A 19,493-nucleotide genomic window follows, 5' to 3' on the forward strand; every position below is an offset into this window, starting at 1 on the left:
CCGCCGGCCCGGCCCTGCCCTCCCCGCCTCTTTTACGCGGCCGGAGGCGCCCGGTTCGGGGCCGCGCGGAGGAGCAAGCGGGGCCCCGCAGCTGGGCTGAGGTAAAACCGCCTGTCGGGGTGCGTCTCCAGGCTCCTTTGCCTGTCCCCGGCAAAAGGACTCTCCCCCCGCGGGGTGCAGGGCTGGTGGTGGTTGTGTAGCGGGGTCGCTGACCAGGCGCAGCCCGACCCCGCGGCTGTGGTAAAGGAAAGCCCGGGGAAGGGAGGACAGAGCGGCCTTCCCGGGTGTGCCCCGCTGCCCTTGGACCCGTCCTCTTTCTCCCGACCACCTCAGCTGCTGTCAGTGGGGCAGGCACCGTGTTCACAGAGGGTTGAGAGGTTCCTCAGCTCTCTGCAGGGCTGTCCTGCACCTGGGTAAGACGGTTAAAAGACGTTATGTCCCCCAGTGGCTCCCTGGGGCTCACAAAGACTGAGAAAAGCAGTCGACAAAGGAGGAGGGTGGCCTGTGGGCCCTGGGTCCCAACCAGCCATCTGGTGGAACAAAACCTTCTGAGAGAGGATCTGTGGTTCTTTGTTGCCTGTTCCCTCTACAGAAACAAATCTCACTACAAACCTAAAGGATCGTTCCCAGCTGGTGATACAGAGCCTGAAAAGCATGTTTTTCTTCCACGATTGGCCTTTGTTCTGAAGAAATATGGGCTGCTGGGTGAAGATGATAGCTGGACTGACTTTTCCACTGAGATTTATAAACCTCTCTTATGAAACATTTATATGAAACACTTCATAATCCACCAATCCTCTAGAATGGGAGAAAGAGTTTTTTCTTCTCAGTGAAGGCAGCCAAAGACATTCCAAACACCTGCCATGAACACACATGCATGTGCAGTCTCCACAATGGAGGTAACGAGTAATTTTGGTTTGTGCAGTTCTTAATAACCTACAATAACTCTTCATTACTTGAGGGTCCTTTTACGTGAAGTGGTATGAAACTCGTGTTTCACAATGGCCTCTGCTAGCATTTTTCTGGTTAATACCTGATAAATATAGCACATTCCTCTCCTAGCTTACTTCTGGCATTGGATTTAAACAAAGCAAAACTCAATAAACCTTACACATTTCCACTTCATTTCACATAACAACTTTACTTTCATGTGTTTTGATACAAAGTTTCAGATTCACTCAAAATGTCCATGTATTTGGTCTGTTTTGAGTTTAAACTGAAACATCAAATAAGACAAGTTTTGCATGGCCTCAGGTTTTAAGATGCCCAGAAGAGGTGAAGTAGTGCAAGAACATTCACCAACTTGGGGACCTTGTGGGAATGTATTTTGTCCTTTATCTGTTTTATAGCTTGTGTTCACTAAGTACAATACCATGACAATACACTGTTCATCTTGCTGTACAGTTTTAAGATCTTTGGATGGATTCTCTCATCTCAGCCCAGAATTTCACAAGTGAGTAGAAAGATGAATGGTAACCAGTGTGCAGGTGCTTCAGGGCACAGAGCAGACAATGCCTTTGTCCATATTTTGAATCTTTCCTTGAAAGCATGGCCCTGAAGTCTTTCTACTGCATATTTTTCAAGCTCAGAACAAAAGTATTAATTTTTTTTCTCCTGGTGTGTTTTTGTTGGCATATATCAGTGTTGTATTAATGGAAAAATTAGGTAACCACCGTTTTTTTCTCAATGTTTTTCTTTAGGATAGCATGGTGTCCACTGTTACTGGTGACAGAACAGCACTCAGTAGTTAAACTTGTCAGCCAGCTGAAGACAGTGAATCTAAGCCAGCATTCCCCTTTACATACATTTTAACTTGTTTTCCTCCATTAGTAACAATTTCTGTCACACATTTATCATGCAGTCTTTAATTGGTTTATTATTTTATCTGTGCTAATTACATTCTCAAGCTCCATATATTTGCAGCACCTTGTGTTCTATTCATGCCATATATCCTGAAAAGGGGTATTTCAACATGTCTGATCTGCATCTCCCCTCTGTGCAGTATCAGGGGTGCCCTGTGTGAACCTTGAGAAATCTTCTAGTATGATGGTTGTTGCTCTGTCATCTAGCTGCTGAACAGTTAGTCTCAAATTTCCCATCATGTCATTTAGATTTTATGTTCTCCAAGTTTGCATATAATTTCTGCAGTGTTCTTCATATTCTGTACCAAATCTGCCTCTCCTTTTAGATCAGCTCAAATTCTGTGTATACGAAAAGAGGGGAAGAATGTTCAAGAGCAGGTGGAGTTAAATGAAGTAAGATGTAAGAGAGTTTAGTGAGGTTGTGATCTACTTGGTGAGGTTGTCATTTTGTGTCTGAAATTTTCAGTAAGGAAATAAAAATCTTCAGATATCTTCTGTTCTACTTAGTAGATGTTTGCTAAGAAAGCTGTCGAAGGTGAGCAACTATGCTTCTTTAAATCAGAAGAGATATATCAGCCTGCTCCAAAATGTGCCTTACTTGTGGTTTTGACTCTGTCATTTAGAAAAGTATGTGTTTGAAATAAGAAATTACATTTTTTGTAGAAAAAGCACTTGTTGGTAGTGTGGGGTTCATCTAACATTCTCCAGAGTTCTCATTACTGTGAAATTCTGAGTGTAACAGACTGGAAATAGGTCTGTTGTCAAACTATGAACTCCACGGTGCTTCAGGAATTTATTTTTGTTCTTAACAGTAATCTTTCTAATGCTTGTTATCTCTTTTTTTTTTTTTTTTTATATTAGAGCATTGTTGCTTATATTAGACAATCCTAATTAAAAAATACTTGGAAGCTGCCACAGAGCCAGGCAGTGCTATGTGAAGACAGACTGAACGTGGAAATCAAGAACAAATTACCTACAGGTAATTAGCCAAGTCACAGTAGGATGAGATCAGATGCAATTAATTGAAGTTCAGGACATTTTTGACATTTCCAAGTATCAGTAGCTATTGCTTGTGTTGGAAAATTCTTTAGCTACCCAGGTGTACCTTGCTTTTAGATAGTATTGCCCCTTTAACAGTAAAATTTCTGCTACTCTTGGAAGGAACTAGGTGTTCAGGTGACCTTCATGCTGTGTGGTCCCACAGCTCCGAAAGGGAGTAATGTATAAGGTCTGTCTGGTGACAGTACACCTGAGAGGCAGAGCTATAACATTAGCCAGCTTTGACAGCCGCACCATAAGGACCAAAGGATGTGTTTATTCACAGCAGACTGGTATCCAGCCAAAGAGAGGGCTAGGCAGAGTGCGATTCTGAAATTACTGTATCTTATTTGGGAAGTATGGTGGAAGAGCAAGGTGGAAGCTCGGATTAAATTCCCAGGTCTACTGCGCACTTCTTGTATGACCTTGGGCAAATTACTGTAAATCCAGGCCATCAGGTTTCAGTTGAAAGGTGCATAAATACCTTTGAAAGTCTGAATTTTAGTCATATTGTGCCTCAGTTCCCCATCTGCTGAATCAGTAGCAATATTACTTTCCTACTTTGAGCTGAACTGTGAATTGCTTAGATACTAAGAGAACAGGAGAGTTATGCCATTTCCTGAAGACTTCTTGAGACTGAGCTCCTGTGTGGCATCTTATTACAGAGCTGAATTCATTTTTTAGCCTTTTCCTCACCACTGCTCAACTGCCTTTCTTTAACAAGACGTATTCCACCAAGTAAATTTGATTGAAATTGTCCAACATTTCAAAAGTTACTGGGGGAGCTAAGACAGATAGGCAGTGTGTGAATGCGTAAGTCTTGTTCTTTTAGAAAAAAGAAAACTCAACTTATTGTTTTCACCAGTTGAACAGGTAGTCATGAAGTAGATCCAAAGTTACCGCTTGACATTTAGATGTGCTAATTAATGTCAGCCAGGTGGGGTTAAATGTGGCTAGCAGCAATCCCTTTGAAATGTACTTGGAGCAGAACTGACTTGTAATCAAGTAATTTATATGTTAAAACATGTCTAAAACATCAAGTATAAACATTCCACAAAGAACTTCAAAGTACACGTGCAAGATGATGGTCCAGACAGAACCATTTGCAGGATTAGAAGAGATATTGGCAAAAGCCTCTTACTTGTCCTTGAATAACACAGCAACAGTTGGAGGTGAAACTATAACAATACCTACTCTGCTTTGTTTTCAACAGCAGTGCCACAGTTTTGAGATGCAGTATGTCAGGAGTCTTCCTTTGCTATTGTGCCATTACAGCCCTAGATAAAAACATTTGAATTGGTTTTGGCTCTTTTCAAAACACAGGGGAAAAAGAAGTCAATGCTGATTTCAAATAGAAAAGGATGAAATAATTTAGCTTTTTCAAACCTTATGACAAGTAATACAAAGTATAAAATAAAAAAACCCAACTAGCTCTAATAAAATTTTGACTTAATTTTTTGTACCTAATTTATTACAGATTTGCAAGTGTCATTCACGTGGGTTTATTTGTTATGAGCTGCATTCTGTGGTTATGTGTTTTAAGTTTTCTCCTATTTTCAGCTACATGTGGGATTGAAATTTCTCAGTAGCATAAGTGTGGTGAAAGATACCTTATTTAATTCTGCTGTCAAGAGGACAAGCAGCTGCTTAATGGCCATGTGGTGAAACCCTACATCTCCCATGGGTGGGGAAGCTGGGCTCCATTACAGCTCTTTTGGATACTGCAGAGGAAGCACAGTAGGCAGGTCAGATGAAGATGGGAAGTGAGGAAATGTGGACTGTTGCCCCATTCTGTTTGAATTACAAAGACTTTCAGTACTCATGTACTAGAGTTATGGGTAGAGGTGCTGGAGGACTACAGAACTAAGTTTTGCTCTGCATCATGAAAACTTAATGTCATAAAGCCTGTGTTCTCACATTTTGTCCATGAGGTTGCACAATGGTGATAGATTTGATCGCTTGGTTTTGCTTGGTGTGACTGGAGGAGTTCAGGACTTTCCTGGAAGTATCAGAGGTTTCCAGATGCTGTGGCACTTGTTCATAGTTTTTTCCTGTAGAGGTGATTGTATAGCATTCCAAACTGCACTGATTCAAAGGTTGTGCACATTACCACTGTGTCAGCAGCAACACTACAAGAAAATTGTTCTCTTAGAATCTGTTGCACTGGGTGGATCCTAACTGTGCCTCTTAACTGCCTTGACTCTTAACTTCGCATCTTAACTGTCACTGAGAGACACTGTCACATTTGCAGTGTAGGCAGAGACATAGATTTCTTATGTCAACTTATACATGAAAGCTGGAATTCTTCTCACTTGAATTTGTCCAAACTGGGGGCCAGGGATAAGCTCACTCTTCAGAAGTGCCTGTCTGGAAGGATGAGTTACCATCTGGGCATGTCTGTCTGTTGACTACAGAAGGAACTTAGATCAAGAGCTTATATGAGAGGCCAAACTTTTATGTGGCTGATGTAAGATGAATCTAAGCTTGCAAAAATGACTACTGGTATTTCAATTACATTAATATTCTGAAAATGCAAGGACTGTGTCAGCTTTAATAATACTAATATTTAGGTGGTTTTGCATTCAGCACCAAGACTTCTGTACTTTATAAGAACATGGCACTGTAGGCTCTTCATTTACTAAGACAGCCTTCCTCCCAGTTTATATGTAGAAGGAATATATAGAAATCTTTGTGGGAACAGAAATTCTAATATTATTTTAATGATCACTCTTCTAATAGCCACAGGGAGCTGGGAATCAATTCTCTCTGAAGCAACTGAGAGGCTGGTCCCATTGATGTATCACTTATATTATTATAGCTCTGTTGCAGGGTTCTTCAGCAGCAGTCATGCACCAAATATGTTTGCTATAAAATATCAGGACAGAGTAAACCACCTTACGTGTCATCTTTATAAAGAACATTATCAGTTAATAATGCAATTACTATTTTTATTAATGATTCAAGTATTTTATAGACTTTTAACATATCAGTTGAATTTATCACAGCTGATCTCTTAATCCCAACACTGGTATCTTATGCAGTCTATGCCTTAAAATAGTCCAATATTTGAAAGCAGCATGCAATGTGACAGATTTTCAAGACTTTCCTTTGTTCTACAGATATTTCTAATGAAACACTCTTTGCTTTCCTGCTTCTTAACACAGCAGTTCTGTAGATCTGCACTAAATTTTCATGTCGATGAACCAGACAAACCCAAAGCATGTTTAAATTGGTGCTTTGGAATCAGACTGAGATAGGCTTTCAGTCTCCTAGTGGCTTCAGAACACAGACTTAACCTCTGACTCCAACAAGGGTTTAAGTTGGTGTCGGTATCAAGGAGATATTACAGGATCCAGAATGTCCTTCAACTGTATGATCCTGAAGACTGCTCTCCTCTGTGTGTTCTTGCTACTGGAAAAGGACAATATGAAGATTATTTATGAGGAGGAGAGCAGTAGAAATGGAGATGTCGAGTGTTTTCTAAACACAGAGGAAGATAAAGTCTCTCTCCCAAAGACTCTAAACAGGGAAAGGCAAAGACTGACAAAAAAATACGTAACATACAGACAAAGCATCAGGATATCACCTTACTAATAACTGGATTATACTGCATTTTTCTTCCATGTGCTCTCCATTCTTCTTGTCATCATATTCTGCTTGTGTTTCAGTGGTCCAACACTGGACCTCCTGTATGTGTGCAGGTCAGTCAACTAAGAATAAATTGTAAGATAAATAGATGTACTTGGCTTTTTATAAGCCTCATAAAAAGTGTAGTTTCTATGCAAAATTTAAATAAAAAGAGTGCAGGTACGTTTTGGATATGCCCAGAAAATTATTTAACATGAGGAACACTGTAAAAGCAAACGAAAGACCTCTATGGAGAAGCACACAAAGTGAAGTAGGTAGAACTGGGGAGAGGATGATTTGGCAAGATAATAGGAGTAAATCAGCCAAAGGGAAAGAGTTTCATAGGACCTTAGTTGATCACAACCGATTACTCAGGAGAAAGCATGAAGCCTGTGGAAAAACAGGAAATGAGTTATCTTTTAAGAGGTCCAGATCAAGAGTGATCTGATTAAAATAAGAGTTAAGGAAAGTAAGTTCTCAGTCTGTATGTTGGATGGCTTGAAGGGTAGTGTTTGTGGGGAGTTGTAATAACTAATGAAGAAGTGATGTGGGCCAGTAAAACTGTAGAAAGAAGCAACAAGAGTTGGAGAAGAGGGGTGAAGAAGGTCAAAATGAATGCTAGTTTTCAGGTGCAGCATCAAGATTCTGTTCTGAAGTGACAGACCCCTTGGTTCCTAAGCTTACTTAAAACGCTTAAGTGATTTGGGATAATTCTGTTTTTTTGAATGCACTGGTTTTCCCACTTAAGAAACATCTGAAAGTAGAACTTGATTTTTTCCATTGCTTCAGTGGATCTTTACCACAGCAACATAAAATCTTTTCTTAATGAAAGGAAACAGGACTAGAACATAGCTGGAAAACAATAAGCAAAATGAAACATTATGAACAATTTAAAGGACAGTAACAGCACTCCAAGGGATTTTTTTAAACCTGATTTTTCTCAAATTGACTGAATTGCCAGCTGGTAGTCCTCATTTAATGAAAATATTGAGATGGGGTTTGGTGGAAGAGTTCCTTCCCTGAGCTTGTTCAGCAAATTATTTCTATTTCTGTAGCTATCATAATCCCTGACTGCCTGTAACAATTATTATCCTCATTATCTTAATAATTTTTGCTATTATAGATACTGATATTGAAGACATAATTTCTAAAATCTCAGTGATCATTCCCACAGTGAGTTTGGAGACCTTTTTTCCACTTAGTCTTAAGTTTAGTTGGTTTTAGTGCTTTTTTGTTTTTTTGTTGTTTTTTTGTGTGTGTGTGTGTGTGTGTGTTTTTTGTTTTGTTTTGTTTTTGTTTGTTTGCTTGTTTGTTTTTTAGTTTTAGAAACTCCAGCTGACACTGAGATACCACCACAAAGTGGAAGAGTAATACAGCACCAGAAATAGGAACTGCTGAAGTCCTCTGAGTGAAAAAGCTGAGGACGGGGAATGCAATGCTTCCTAAACTGACTACCCAGGGAAGTGGTGGAGTCACTAGTCCTGGAGGTGTTTAAAAGATGTTTAGATGAGGTTCTTAGTGACATGGTTTAGTACTAGAATTAGGTTAGGTTATCGCTGGACTCGATCGTGAGGGTGTCTTCCAACTGAAATGATTCTATGATTCTATGAAATCTCGAGACTCAGTAGTTCTTTTTCTTCTCTTTCTTTTGGTCCTTTGCTGCCACTCATTATCACTTTTGTTGCAGAGTGCCAAGAACCAACGTGGTTTGGGCCCTGTACTAGAAGCGTTAGTAAGACAATTGCAGCTCTCAAGGGGTTATAGGATAAAGAGACATGACATTTATATTTTATAGTGGGGACAACGAGCATGAGGGACTTGTGCAGGACCACAGAGCAGCCCAATGGTTCTGTCAGGAATCAGACTATGAGCTCCTGCGTCTGTAGGGTGCATCTCATTGCTGTGTGTGAGTGTTGCACTAACTCAGCACACAGCCCAGTAGTCAACCTATGCAACTGAAAAGAAGGTCCATCCACCAAAAACATGACTGGCTGGTTTAGCACCTCTTTAAAACCTTTCAAACAAATGTCAGCATTTGCTGTAAGCGAGAAGATGGATCAGATAAATCTCCATGTTTGCTATAGCAAGTTGCACTCTCCCACATGAAGAGCTAAGTAAGCTCAAATTGGAGGCGACAACAACAGCGATTTGTATGTGTTTGTTGGTGGTTTATAGGGTCATGGCTTTCATCTTGCCCTGTCTGAAATCCCTCTTGGCAGCCACTCCTCTTGCCATATTTTCATACAAAAGCCACCACAATGGGGCTACAACATGGGGCAGCACTGTAAGATACAGGTGACAAATAACGCCGAGAGCCTAGAAGGGAGCAGCGTGATAAGCCTCATCAGACTTTCTCTTTCAGTTAGAGTGTCTTCCTTATAAATTTCTAAGAATAAACCATTAATTGTGAGAAAAAAATATTTCTAGAACACCTCTTGAATACTTTTCTAAAGTCAGCATCCTTTAGATCGCAGCAGGGCAGGTCCGCTCGGCGGTGGGAGCGGCAGCGACCTTCCCCCGGCCGTCCTACGGCTTCGGGGTAGGAGACGCTCCCTGCGGACAGCATTTTAGTGCCGTCAGCTTCCCTTCGAGGCGCCCCAGCCTGTGCTCGGCCGGCATCGCTCCCTTAACTGCCCGCCTCACGGAAAAAAAAAAAAAAAAAAAACAAAAACAAAAACAAAACAAAACAAAAACAAAAAACCAGGAAAAGTGAAGGGAGAACGCGAGGGTGAAACTCTCTCGGCGCCCCTCCTGCCCAAGCCCGCCCGGACCATGCGTGGCCTCGGGAGCCACAAGGGGTCGCGCCAGCCCCGGCGCTGGGTGTGCGACTGCGTCCGTCTCCATCGCGACGAAGCCGGGCTGGGGCCGTGGGACTGCGCGGAGCGCGGAGGAGAGGGGGCGGCCGCGGGGCTGCGCGCTGAGTCGCGCCATGGGCAGCGCCCTGCGGAAGAGTAAGGCGGTGCGGCAGGCGCCCGGCAGCGGCTTGGAGCGGCGGCCGGCAGGTAGGGAGCTGCGTGGTAGCACTTCGCACCGGAGCGGTGGGCTCCGAGTGCGGCCGTGCGGGAGGGCGGTGGAAGAAAATGACTTCGGTTTCGGGATAAAACACGCGGGGGGCCGGAGCAGGGCGCAGCTGGGCCGGGCACCCCTGCCCTGCTGCCGGCTGGGTGAGTCTTTGGGAGCGGGAGCACCGCGCTGCAAAACAACTTTAATGTGCCTGCAGCTGGTGTGACCATAGATCGAACTGCCTATGTTGTATGTTCCCAAACAAAACTTCTGACGCTTGATTCTTCTCCTGACTTTATTTGATGTCAGCGTAGATGGCAGCGGGGATGGGCAGGGCTGTGTGCATGGTCTCACTTCCAGGAGCAAAGAGAGATGCTGCGCTGGTGTCAGTCGGGGTGTGGGACCCCGACTCTGAGGATGCACTGGGAGCAAGTTGCCAGAGCACAAGCTGCTGCCTGAAGGGAGGCCACGGTTTGTGTGACTGTGCAATGACGAGTGAAAAAGGTTTCGAGTTAGGTGGGAGCTGAGTGGCCCTCTGGTCCATGGAGGTAATTTCTGTCCACCGGGGTTGAGGTGTGTTGCTGTGAGAGCAATGGGGAAACTGGTGTTTCAGGTGCCTGCTTTGTACCTCTCTGGAGTCAGAACTTCAGCTTCCAATGCTTCTTGGACATAGTATTAACTGTGCTATCACTGGGTCCATAAAACCCGACAAAAAAAGAGAAATAATGAGCTCGAAGCTATGAAAATTAACCTGCGCTTACATCTGGTACTGTACAGCAGTTCTGCATAAATGAAAAAACACTCTTAGGATGTAGTATTTCATTGAGCTGAAGGAGTATTTTCAGCTCCTTGGGAATCCTTGGGAAGGGGTCTGGTTTTAAAGATATTTTTATGTATGCAGTTATTTGAGAACATTGAAACTAAAGCACCTTAGTGGCTTTAGGGTATTACAATATATAATATTTTAAGTCTTATTATGCAGAATGGAAATTGTCAGAGACTTGGCAACAAAGAACTGCTCAGTAAGAATTTGTGTAAGGCTGGAGCACAGCAGCAGTTGGCAAATACAAAAATTAGGTTTATAACAGTTAAAACTCATGGAATAGGCTTGTCATTATTGCTCCACGTGGCTTAGTATCTTCCAATTACACTGACATAAAATCCTCCAGTCTGAGCCAAAAGCCTGGCATTGGAAGTACTGGATGTTCTTTGACCCTAACAGGAAGGACTGGAAAAAAAAGTTGCCCTCGTACTCTCAGGGCAGTGCAGTGCCCTGAGACCAGGTAGGGGTAACCCACAACAGTTCCCTAATGCTGCCACTACCATGTTGTGATTTAGAAATACCCAGTTTGTCTTTAAATCAGATCCTGAAAGCTAGGCAGGTGTGGTAGCACAGTGCCTGGGATATACTTATACCAAAACTATTTCCTCTGGATAACCATGTATCTGCTGACGCAAACTCAGAAATTAAGCCTGCATCTTAACAAGCTTTTTCAGCCTTGTGAAGCTGACTCATTTAGGCTAAATGACTTAAAAGAACATAGTGCTTGGCCTTTGATTTATAGGCTCTGCTGTATCTTTGTTTTTTCATTTAGGACATTACCACTTCCTGCCACCCATTCTACAACTCTGGCAGCATCCTGAAGTAATTCTCCAGGAAAGCTTGTTTAAACTGTGATGTCAAGGTTTATATTTCATCATTTAGACAGCTTTGCTTCTAGGATGGTTGCATACCAGTAGATTACTATCTGAAACCAAACATCCTTTTCGTGAAGGAAGAATTCAAAGTTTTTAATATCCAGCAAGGACAAGAGATGAGGGGAGTTGTGGGTGCTATTGAAGAGGTTAAATAGAAGATTAAAACCAAATAATTACAGAAATCTGAATAGAGATACGTAGTTTACTCTAAAACTGAAATATAATTCAAATAAGGTAATTACTCATTGTTTAACCGACTCTAAAACATTAACAATCTTAAATTAACCCCTTTTTGTAGCTAGGCATACCAGGCAGTAGGTTGTGGTTTTTTTTTTTATATCTACATATATCTCTTGGACAAGGTGTATTTAAACTTATGTGTGTAGTAGCAGGAAGAAATTGGACTGTTGCTAGCTGTAAGAATTTCTTACTCTCTGGATGTATTCCCACCCTTCCATAATTTTGTCAATGGGAATAATAAATTCAGAGTTATTAATTCACTGTAAGATCTAAAAGGATCTTTAAAAAAGCAAACAGTAGCAAGCTGGTAATGAGCAAAACTGGGAAGGAAAATGATTACTAGCACAGGAAAAAGTAAAATGTTAAGATAAAGTGCTTATATATATATTTTGCATAACAGCTATTAAATGACCTTCTCTTGTCCTTAGCTTGTGCTTTCAAAAAGGTTATCTCACAATCTTCAAACAGTATTCAGTTTACTTTCCTAATTGCATTTTGCATATGCAATGTTTATGATATTTGTGGGTGTAAAGGTATGAAAATTGGAAATAACTTAGAAGATAATGCTTATCCTGACGTTTTGTTGATTTATCTCTGCACTACTTTAGTTTTCTGTATTATAGACATGTGCCTTACTGCAAAAAGGATTAATGGGAAAAATCAAAGCTACACAATAAGGGCCTAACTTAAACATGTCAGAAGATAGCCTGGGTTGCAGCTCTTGCTTTATATTATAAAACATATTGTTTGTTTCTGTGGGACTCTACCTGGTATCACCTGAAGTGCTGCCTTTTTCCCCCAGAACCTCATGCTAGATGAATTTTATGAGCGGCTGTGGTTTCAGTTCAGTTTGACTTTCATGTAAGTTGAAGTTGCCAAGCTCCTTTCAGGAGTGGGCACTCAGGACGCGGCACATGCTCAGTGCTGGACCTGGAACGTTATAATAGACTTGGAATCGAATTTGAACTGAATTTGACAATTAACAAAGTATTCTTAAAATCATTGCTGCTCATTTTTGGTGCTAATAGGAGACTGACTGAATACAGCGTAATTGTGAGGTAGAATAACAAGGGATCCACTTTGGTGGTCCTAGTTCTGTGCTGGAGCACAAACACTGATGGTGATTAAGTTGTGTTGACATTTATGTGGAGTGTTGTGGGAAATGAGGCCCCAAATATTTTTATTTTTCTGGTATTTCCTGCAAATGTTTTGACCATATAATTTACAGACGAACTGCTCTGGTGTGACGGTAAGATATGTGTCATAGCATTCTGCGTGGCGTTGAACGGACTTGACTCTTGGAGGTGGCATTGTGGTCGTCCACATTGTTCCTCTACCTTGTTTACAGTTATGCCATCCCTTTGATTTCTGCTGTGAACAGGAACAGTGCTTGGCCCTCACAGGATGTGGTACCAGTCCCCTTCTTTCCAGTCCATTGTTGTGGTTTCTTCTTTGGAGATAAAACTTCACCACTTTTTCCTCCATTAAGCCTATCTTGGACATCCTTTGAGAGGATGTCTTGCTATCTTTTTGGTTGTGCTTGCAAAAAAACAAACCAAACACCAGGTAAAATCGTGCACTTCGGCTTATTCAGTATGCTGAATTGGTAACTTACTCTCCTTTTCCCACTGGTTTAAAGTGAGAGTACTTTACCCCTGCTATCTCCAGTGAAGGTTGTATCTTTGATGCCTCTTCTGGTTTTGATATCTGTTTTTTGATACCTGTCTGTTTTAAAGCAGCTGCCTTCCAGTCTGTAGCATCTTGATTCGTGTATTTCTTGGGAAATGTTGTCATGTATTTCCCGGGTCTTGTTCTCCTGGGAAATGCTTGTTCATACTTTTCAGTTACTTCCTTTCTTGAATGTGGTGTTACATCGCAGGTCTTTCTCACAGAGCTATCCTCTAACTTGCCAAGCTATATCTGACACCATAATTTTCTTTTTTTCCCTCATCTTCAGTTTGGCTTTACCTTCTATTTTTCTTCCAAAAAGCTCACAGCTGTTGCTTTCCTTAGCATATTGCCTTTCCTTTTATGTACCTTTGTGCCTCATGCTGTTGATTATGTAGACAGAGTCATGGTAAACCCTGTGGAACTGTGTGACTCCCTGTTATTTTCTTCTGTTACAACACTATCTGACCAAGAACTTTTATTTGCATAAAAGAGGTACAAATGCAAAGGAAGGAAGTAAATAAACCATGCAAATGATTTGATTTCCATAGAAAATGCTAATAGCTTAGTCTAGTGTAGTTGTAGCTTTTCCTAAGGATCTGCTAATGAACTATTTTTACATAGTGAACTGAGGTGTCATCTCATCTTATCTTCTGCTCTAGCAAACTTGACTGTTTTACTTGTTGACTCAGTTGCTTGGAGAAGAAAGTGTTGTTTGGTAGAGTCACCTCACCCGTGTCCTTGTGTTGTGTCCCCAGTATGGTGGGAAGGAAGCTTCCTTGACTCCTCCACTGTTCACGCAGTGTGACATAAAGTAGGCATGTCTCTGTAATTCTAGCTCACAAAAATGTAACATAACAAAAATGTAACAGATGTTTTCCACCCATCTTTCACAACTGTTTCCAGCTAGACCTTTGTCAGAACCTGTATCAGGTTGGTTTGTCCTGTCACTTAGGTGGCAAGACAGTTTGGATGGCAGTGATCTGTTAGGTTATCCTGCTTCGGTCACCTCCTAGAAGTGCTGTGTCATTGTTTGCTGTGCTGCTAAGAGCAGGATTAACTTGTTCCACCCAAGTACTTTTGTTTTTCAAAGACAAGACACTTTGATTACCCTGGACTGAAATAAGTAGGTATCGTCCCCCACTTCCCCCTAGAACATCCCTGCTTAGGGGAAAAAGAAGAAATCACAGGCTTCTGAGCCAAGTACCGAAGTAGTTTTCACAGTGTGTTACTTTCATGCCCATTCTGGGAGATCACCTGCCAAGAGCTTCTTTTCCTTTAGCCATGTTCACTTTTAATACTGGCTTGTTTGGCAAAAAACCTGATTGTGTGTCTTGTTTTTTCCACATTTTTTTTTTTGTGTTCTCTGTGACTCAAATGCAACCTTAATTACAAAGAGACATGTGAGAAGAAATAAACGGCTTTAGCTGTGGTAGAGACAATAAAGGCATGGCTGATGGCAGTAGTGACTAATGAATGGCACCAGCACCAGGAGATCCTGTTCAGTCGTGCTCCAGCTCTCTGTGCCTCAGGTTATGCTTCTTTAAGTGTGGCTGGTGAGACTTCCTCCTCTTGTCAGAGAGTTGTTTATTTACTGACCAGAAAAAAATAAAAAAAAATTAACATGAGACTATTAATCACAGTTTGTGGTAGCCACAGATGTGTGTTAGCTACAAGAATTTTGAGAAAATAAGCAGGAAGCTCAGCTTTTTCAGGTCACCACACATGAAGGGTGAGCTGGTATGGGTGGCACTGTGGACATGATACATCTACAGGCAGTCATACCAGAAATCAGCTCCCTTTCTTTGATTTGGGCTAGACAAAGCATTATACTAATATGGGTAAATCATAAAGCAACAGTGGCTTTTGAAGGGAATAGGCAAAAATCCATATTAAAAATTATTGCTATTGTTAGGTGGTATTTTCCATGAAGTTTGCCTATAAATTTTTATATGAGATGTTACAGCTTTTACTACAGTTCTAGAGGCAGAGAACATTTGTATTAAGTTTTTCAGAACTTACTTAATTTAGCTCACAATGAAATAAAATTAAAGATGGAAGTGGTCAAAGATACCTAATTAATTTAGCATTACTTTTCATTTTACTGAAGAAAAGACAATCTGAAGTTTACCTTTGTTTAATTTATACAGCTTGTTCTGTTTAAGCCAATAGAGTTTGTATTGTAGATGTTCTAGAAGTATTTGAGGTAAGCGTGTGATGTTATGCTCACAGAAAACATCCCTATTAATGCTAATTAGAGCAACCTGGCTAATTCCTATATGGCCTACTGTAAACAATTACATAAGAGCAGAGTAAAGACTGAAGACTTTCTAGGGCAAGTGCCAATTGTCCGATACTGCAAAGGGCTTTGGTGGTGTGAGAGCTACTAGGAAAGTTTGTGAAAAAGCCTGGGTCTTGCTAGAGTGGGGTTTCATGTTCCATAATTATTACGGCAGAAACACATCTTGTAGAACTTTTCATAACAAGTCAAGGAGTACGATGATGTCCCTGTTGAAATCATTAAAGCAAAATACTTTTTCGTACTACAGTTGGACTTTGGTGGTAGTGGCATGGACATTTTGAAAGGCAAAAAGAAAATGCCTGGAAGTAGGAATTACTACTTTTGCTAGGAACTAGGAACTGAAGCCAGTTTCAGAACATCACTTGTCAGGATGTGACATGTTATGGGCTTGAGTGATTGTGTAGAGGCTGAGAATGAGGTATTTTGGTGCTGAGCTTCTTGAACTACATTAGCAACTCTTCTCATTCTTCTTGGATGCAAAGGTGGCTGTTTGCAGCCTTCTCGCAACACAGTGCTGACCCATCTTGAGGGAGAAGCAGATCAGAGGATGTTGCTGAGTCAGTCCCCAGACATTCGTTACAAAATTGAGCTGAAAGGGGTGAATTATGTCATTTAAGTACTTCATTTGGGTGGCAGCTTTTCCATTGGGTTTAGAGAGCTTTGAATCAGGCCCTCAGACAGATTGGAACGCTTGAAAGTTTGTCTTTTGTTTGGTTTGGCATTCATTGTTCCTGTCAGTATTTCTACTTTGTCTTGTCTTGGTTTTGTACTTCCTGCCCTGCTATGTAGAGGTTAGATTAAAAGTACTCAGTAGATTTTTATTGCCCTTTGAGAAAACAGTGCTGTGAAGCTTTCTGTCATTTTCTGCTTTTTTCATATGTTAACTCATTTGCTGAGAATGATGAAGTTTCTTCTCCTCTGTCTTAGAGAATTTAACACTTAGGTTGAAAAGTTCCCAGAAGAAAATTCGTGTCTACCTATTTTGCCAATTAGGCAAATGCTTTTAAATGCCTTTTATACGCAAATAGTTGCAGTAAAAAAGAATTTATGTTTTCATTAAGGAAATAGTGTTTTGGAGTAACACCACTGACTACAGTCCAGAACACTGTTAACAGAAACAGTGCAGCCCCCTGGTTTCTGTTTGTGTTCCGTGTTTCAACTAAGCGCAAAGTTATTCCACATTATGTCTTGATGTTGATCCCATTCAAGCTATGCATTATTTAAAGGGAAGAAGTCTTAAGCTCTTAGATATGAAAAGCAGGTTAACAAGAATAGAGTGAAAACTAAAACACTTTGCAGCAACACACTGAATAAATATAAGCAATACCATAGTTTGGAAAAATTTCAGCTTCTTAGGAAAATGCACGTTACTATTTACTTGTCAGTCCTGGAGCTTGGTGGTTTTTGAATTTGAGAGCAAGTCAGAATCAAACTTTGTATGAGACACCATGTTCACATTTGTTCATGGATTCGGTAGGAAATGGGTGTAGAAAAGGGCATCAGTGAGCTAGAGTACACAACTAATCTCTTAGTGAAGTTAGGGCTGTTTTGGATCTGCGCACATTTATATCGATAGTCATGGGTTGCTAAGAAAAATGCAATAACTTAATAAAATAACTCTCACTAAGATTTTTAAGGCCTTCTTGGTCAGACTTGGAGAGAACATAAAGCCAAGAAGACCTGTGCATCCACTTTCTGATGGAATGCTTCCTATCACAGTAATTTCAAATACTTAAACACCTTTTGAACATTTCAACAGTGTGTCAAACAAGTCACTGACAGAACAAGAGGATCATTAGGGCTATTTTCTGGCCTTATGCTTATTGTGCTGCCTTTGTGCTGCATGAAACTACATGTGTAGGAAGCCAGCAAATGAGAAAACAGACCTGTGATGCAGAGAGAAAAGGATGAAAGTGATTTCACAGTTGAGTCTCATCTGTTAATGTTTGTGCACTCTGCATGTGGAGGAGCTGTTCACATGCCCAGAAGTTATTTGTTTTTCACTTAAACTGCACCAGACAGATAAGTGAGCAAGCAGTCTTAAGGACTGAGTGCATAGCATCATCTTTCTTAACTTCTCCTTCCTCAGTGCTTGCATATGCAGGCAGTAAGATTCTTTGAGGGGAAAAAAAAAACAACAGCCTTCAGCCCTGGGAAAGATGCATGTTGGAGTCACCATCCCCGGAGGTGTTTAAAAGGCGTTTAGATGAGGCTCTTAGGGACATAGTTTAGTGCTAGAGATAGGTTATGGTTGGACTTGATGATCCTGAGGGTCTCTTCCAACTGAAACAATTCTGTGATTCTGTGTTTTTGTGGTATTGTTGAAGTGGTTTTGTTTGTTCCACTCACCGTGGAACTTCTTCCTTGCAAGCTAAAATGATGAACCATACAGAGTATATACACAACTGTTGCAAGCTTCTGCTTGTATAAGTGGGTGCAAAAGATGCTCTGAGGTAGGGTTTTTCACCTTCTGGGTTTTGTTTTCTTAGTATTTGAGACTAAGGAGGGAATGTAAAGATTCTACTCTAGCTATATATAATTCCTGTGTGGTGATTACTTACGGTGCTTTACACATGGTTAGGCACAAGTAGCTAATTTCAGAGAGAAGGCTGGAAGTACTTGTAATTGGGTGTCACATATATCTTGGTCCTGTGTGTAAACAGAAGGTTTCAAGGCTCACATATATGAGCCTTCAGAAGTAGCATCCATGGGACATCAGTGGTTCACTCTTGATTAACAGTGCTTGTCAGTGAGCAATGAAGTCTCTGTGTGTAAATAATGTTGGCTTGGCCTGTCTTAACATTAGTGACTTGTTTGGGGTTCAGACTTTGGCAGAGTTCAGGTGGGGAGGCAAATGTACCTCTAAGCTATCTTTATCCTTCCTCTGACAGGGCAACCAAGCACTGAATCAGCACTTGGAAAGAAAGTGAATAGCCACAGGGCTGTGCTAGTTTATCCTGCCAAAGGTACCAGTGGTTCTTGGCCAGGATCACCAGAGCACAGCTCATGGAGCCCTCACCTAAGCAAGCCCTGACACATCTACTGTAGCCAGCTCCGTTGCTTTTTTTATTAGCCCTAAGGCCACACTGTGTCTCTGTCACAGTAAAATATAAAGTGTGTGAGGTAGGTTGAAGGTCTAACTTATATCCACCCATCAAAGTACAGTTCCTAAGTATTATTTTTTAATTTCCCACCTACTGATCCTGGCTCTCTGGGAAGGCAGGTGCATTGTGATCCCTCTAAAGGCAAAGGCGGTTTAAGAGGTTCTCCCCCTGCTCTGTATCCTGGCCCAGGTTTCTATTCCTTCACAGTTTTGTCAGTTCAGCTGATAGACAGGCAGCCTCTCAGCATGAATCTGCGATATGATCCAGGCTGGAGGTGTGTTATTTTAAAGGCTTAGGTTTTTTTCTCTTGTCATAATCTGAATGATATAATGGCTCTGTTACCGTCACTTCCAAATGTTTGAGTTTGTGCAATGGAGGAAGTAGTGACCTGTGTTGAAAGGGCAGAAATGAACAAAAGTGGGAGAAGGAAGAGCTGAAAATTTCTCCAGCTAAAACTCTAATTTGAGCATAAGGTAAATGTTTATCATAATATGAAATAGCCTTTACTTCTCTGATGTCTGAAGATAAGGCTATAAAGCGAGTCACTTGATTGTTCATAAGCATTACAAAATTAGAGGCGTCTTCTGAACTACTGGAGTAGAGACAGCTATTTTTTTAATTACATTGTTTTTAAAAAGTGTGCTGTTCATTCTTGTTGATAATGCCCTGCAGCCTGATACAGAAAATGTGGCAAAATCAGCAAAGATATTTGCTTTGAAGTGCCACTTACAGACCTTCATGGTGAGTAGTTGGAGGGTAGGTGCTTTCCATGGGTGCCCGTGTCCTGCCTCCGTAGCCTGTTAGATCCCTGGGTGGACATCTTTTGCAGAGAAAGGTGATTCTTATCCTCGGGCAGTTCTGCTCACGAGGCTCATGTGGGCTGTTGTGTTGGGCTGCTCATGTTCCTTCCTGGTCAAGGCCTTTTGAAACCAATCGTGCCTTTTTGCACCC

General features: G+C 41.2%; 1 protein-coding gene across 3 annotated transcripts in view; it reads left to right on the forward strand.

The window, feature by feature from the left end:
* Positions 1-5: 5 nt before the first annotated feature.
* The window catches only part of TXNRD1 (thioredoxin reductase 1), a 50,687-nt gene continuing 31,199 nt past the window's right edge, over positions 6-19,493 (forward strand). The window contains exon 1 of one of the 3 annotated variants that reach the window (XM_021296235.2): positions 6-101. Coding sequence is in view for 1 of the 3 variants with exons in the window: in XM_065038873.1 (XP_064894945.1) it covers positions 9,457-9,529 (73 nt within the window). In the remaining 2 variants the exon portion in view is untranslated. Of the gene's footprint in view, positions 102-2,731; positions 2,842-9,339; positions 9,530-19,493 lie in introns of those variants that run through there. The other 2 variants (XM_065038880.1, XM_065038873.1) reach the window with 2 other exon arrangements.

Source organism: Columba livia, chromosome 1 (genome assembly GCF_036013475.1).
Source record: "Columba livia isolate bColLiv1 breed racing homer chromosome 1, bColLiv1.pat.W.v2, whole genome shotgun sequence".
Classification (NCBI taxonomy): Eukaryota; Metazoa; Chordata; class Aves; order Columbiformes; family Columbidae; genus Columba; species Columba livia.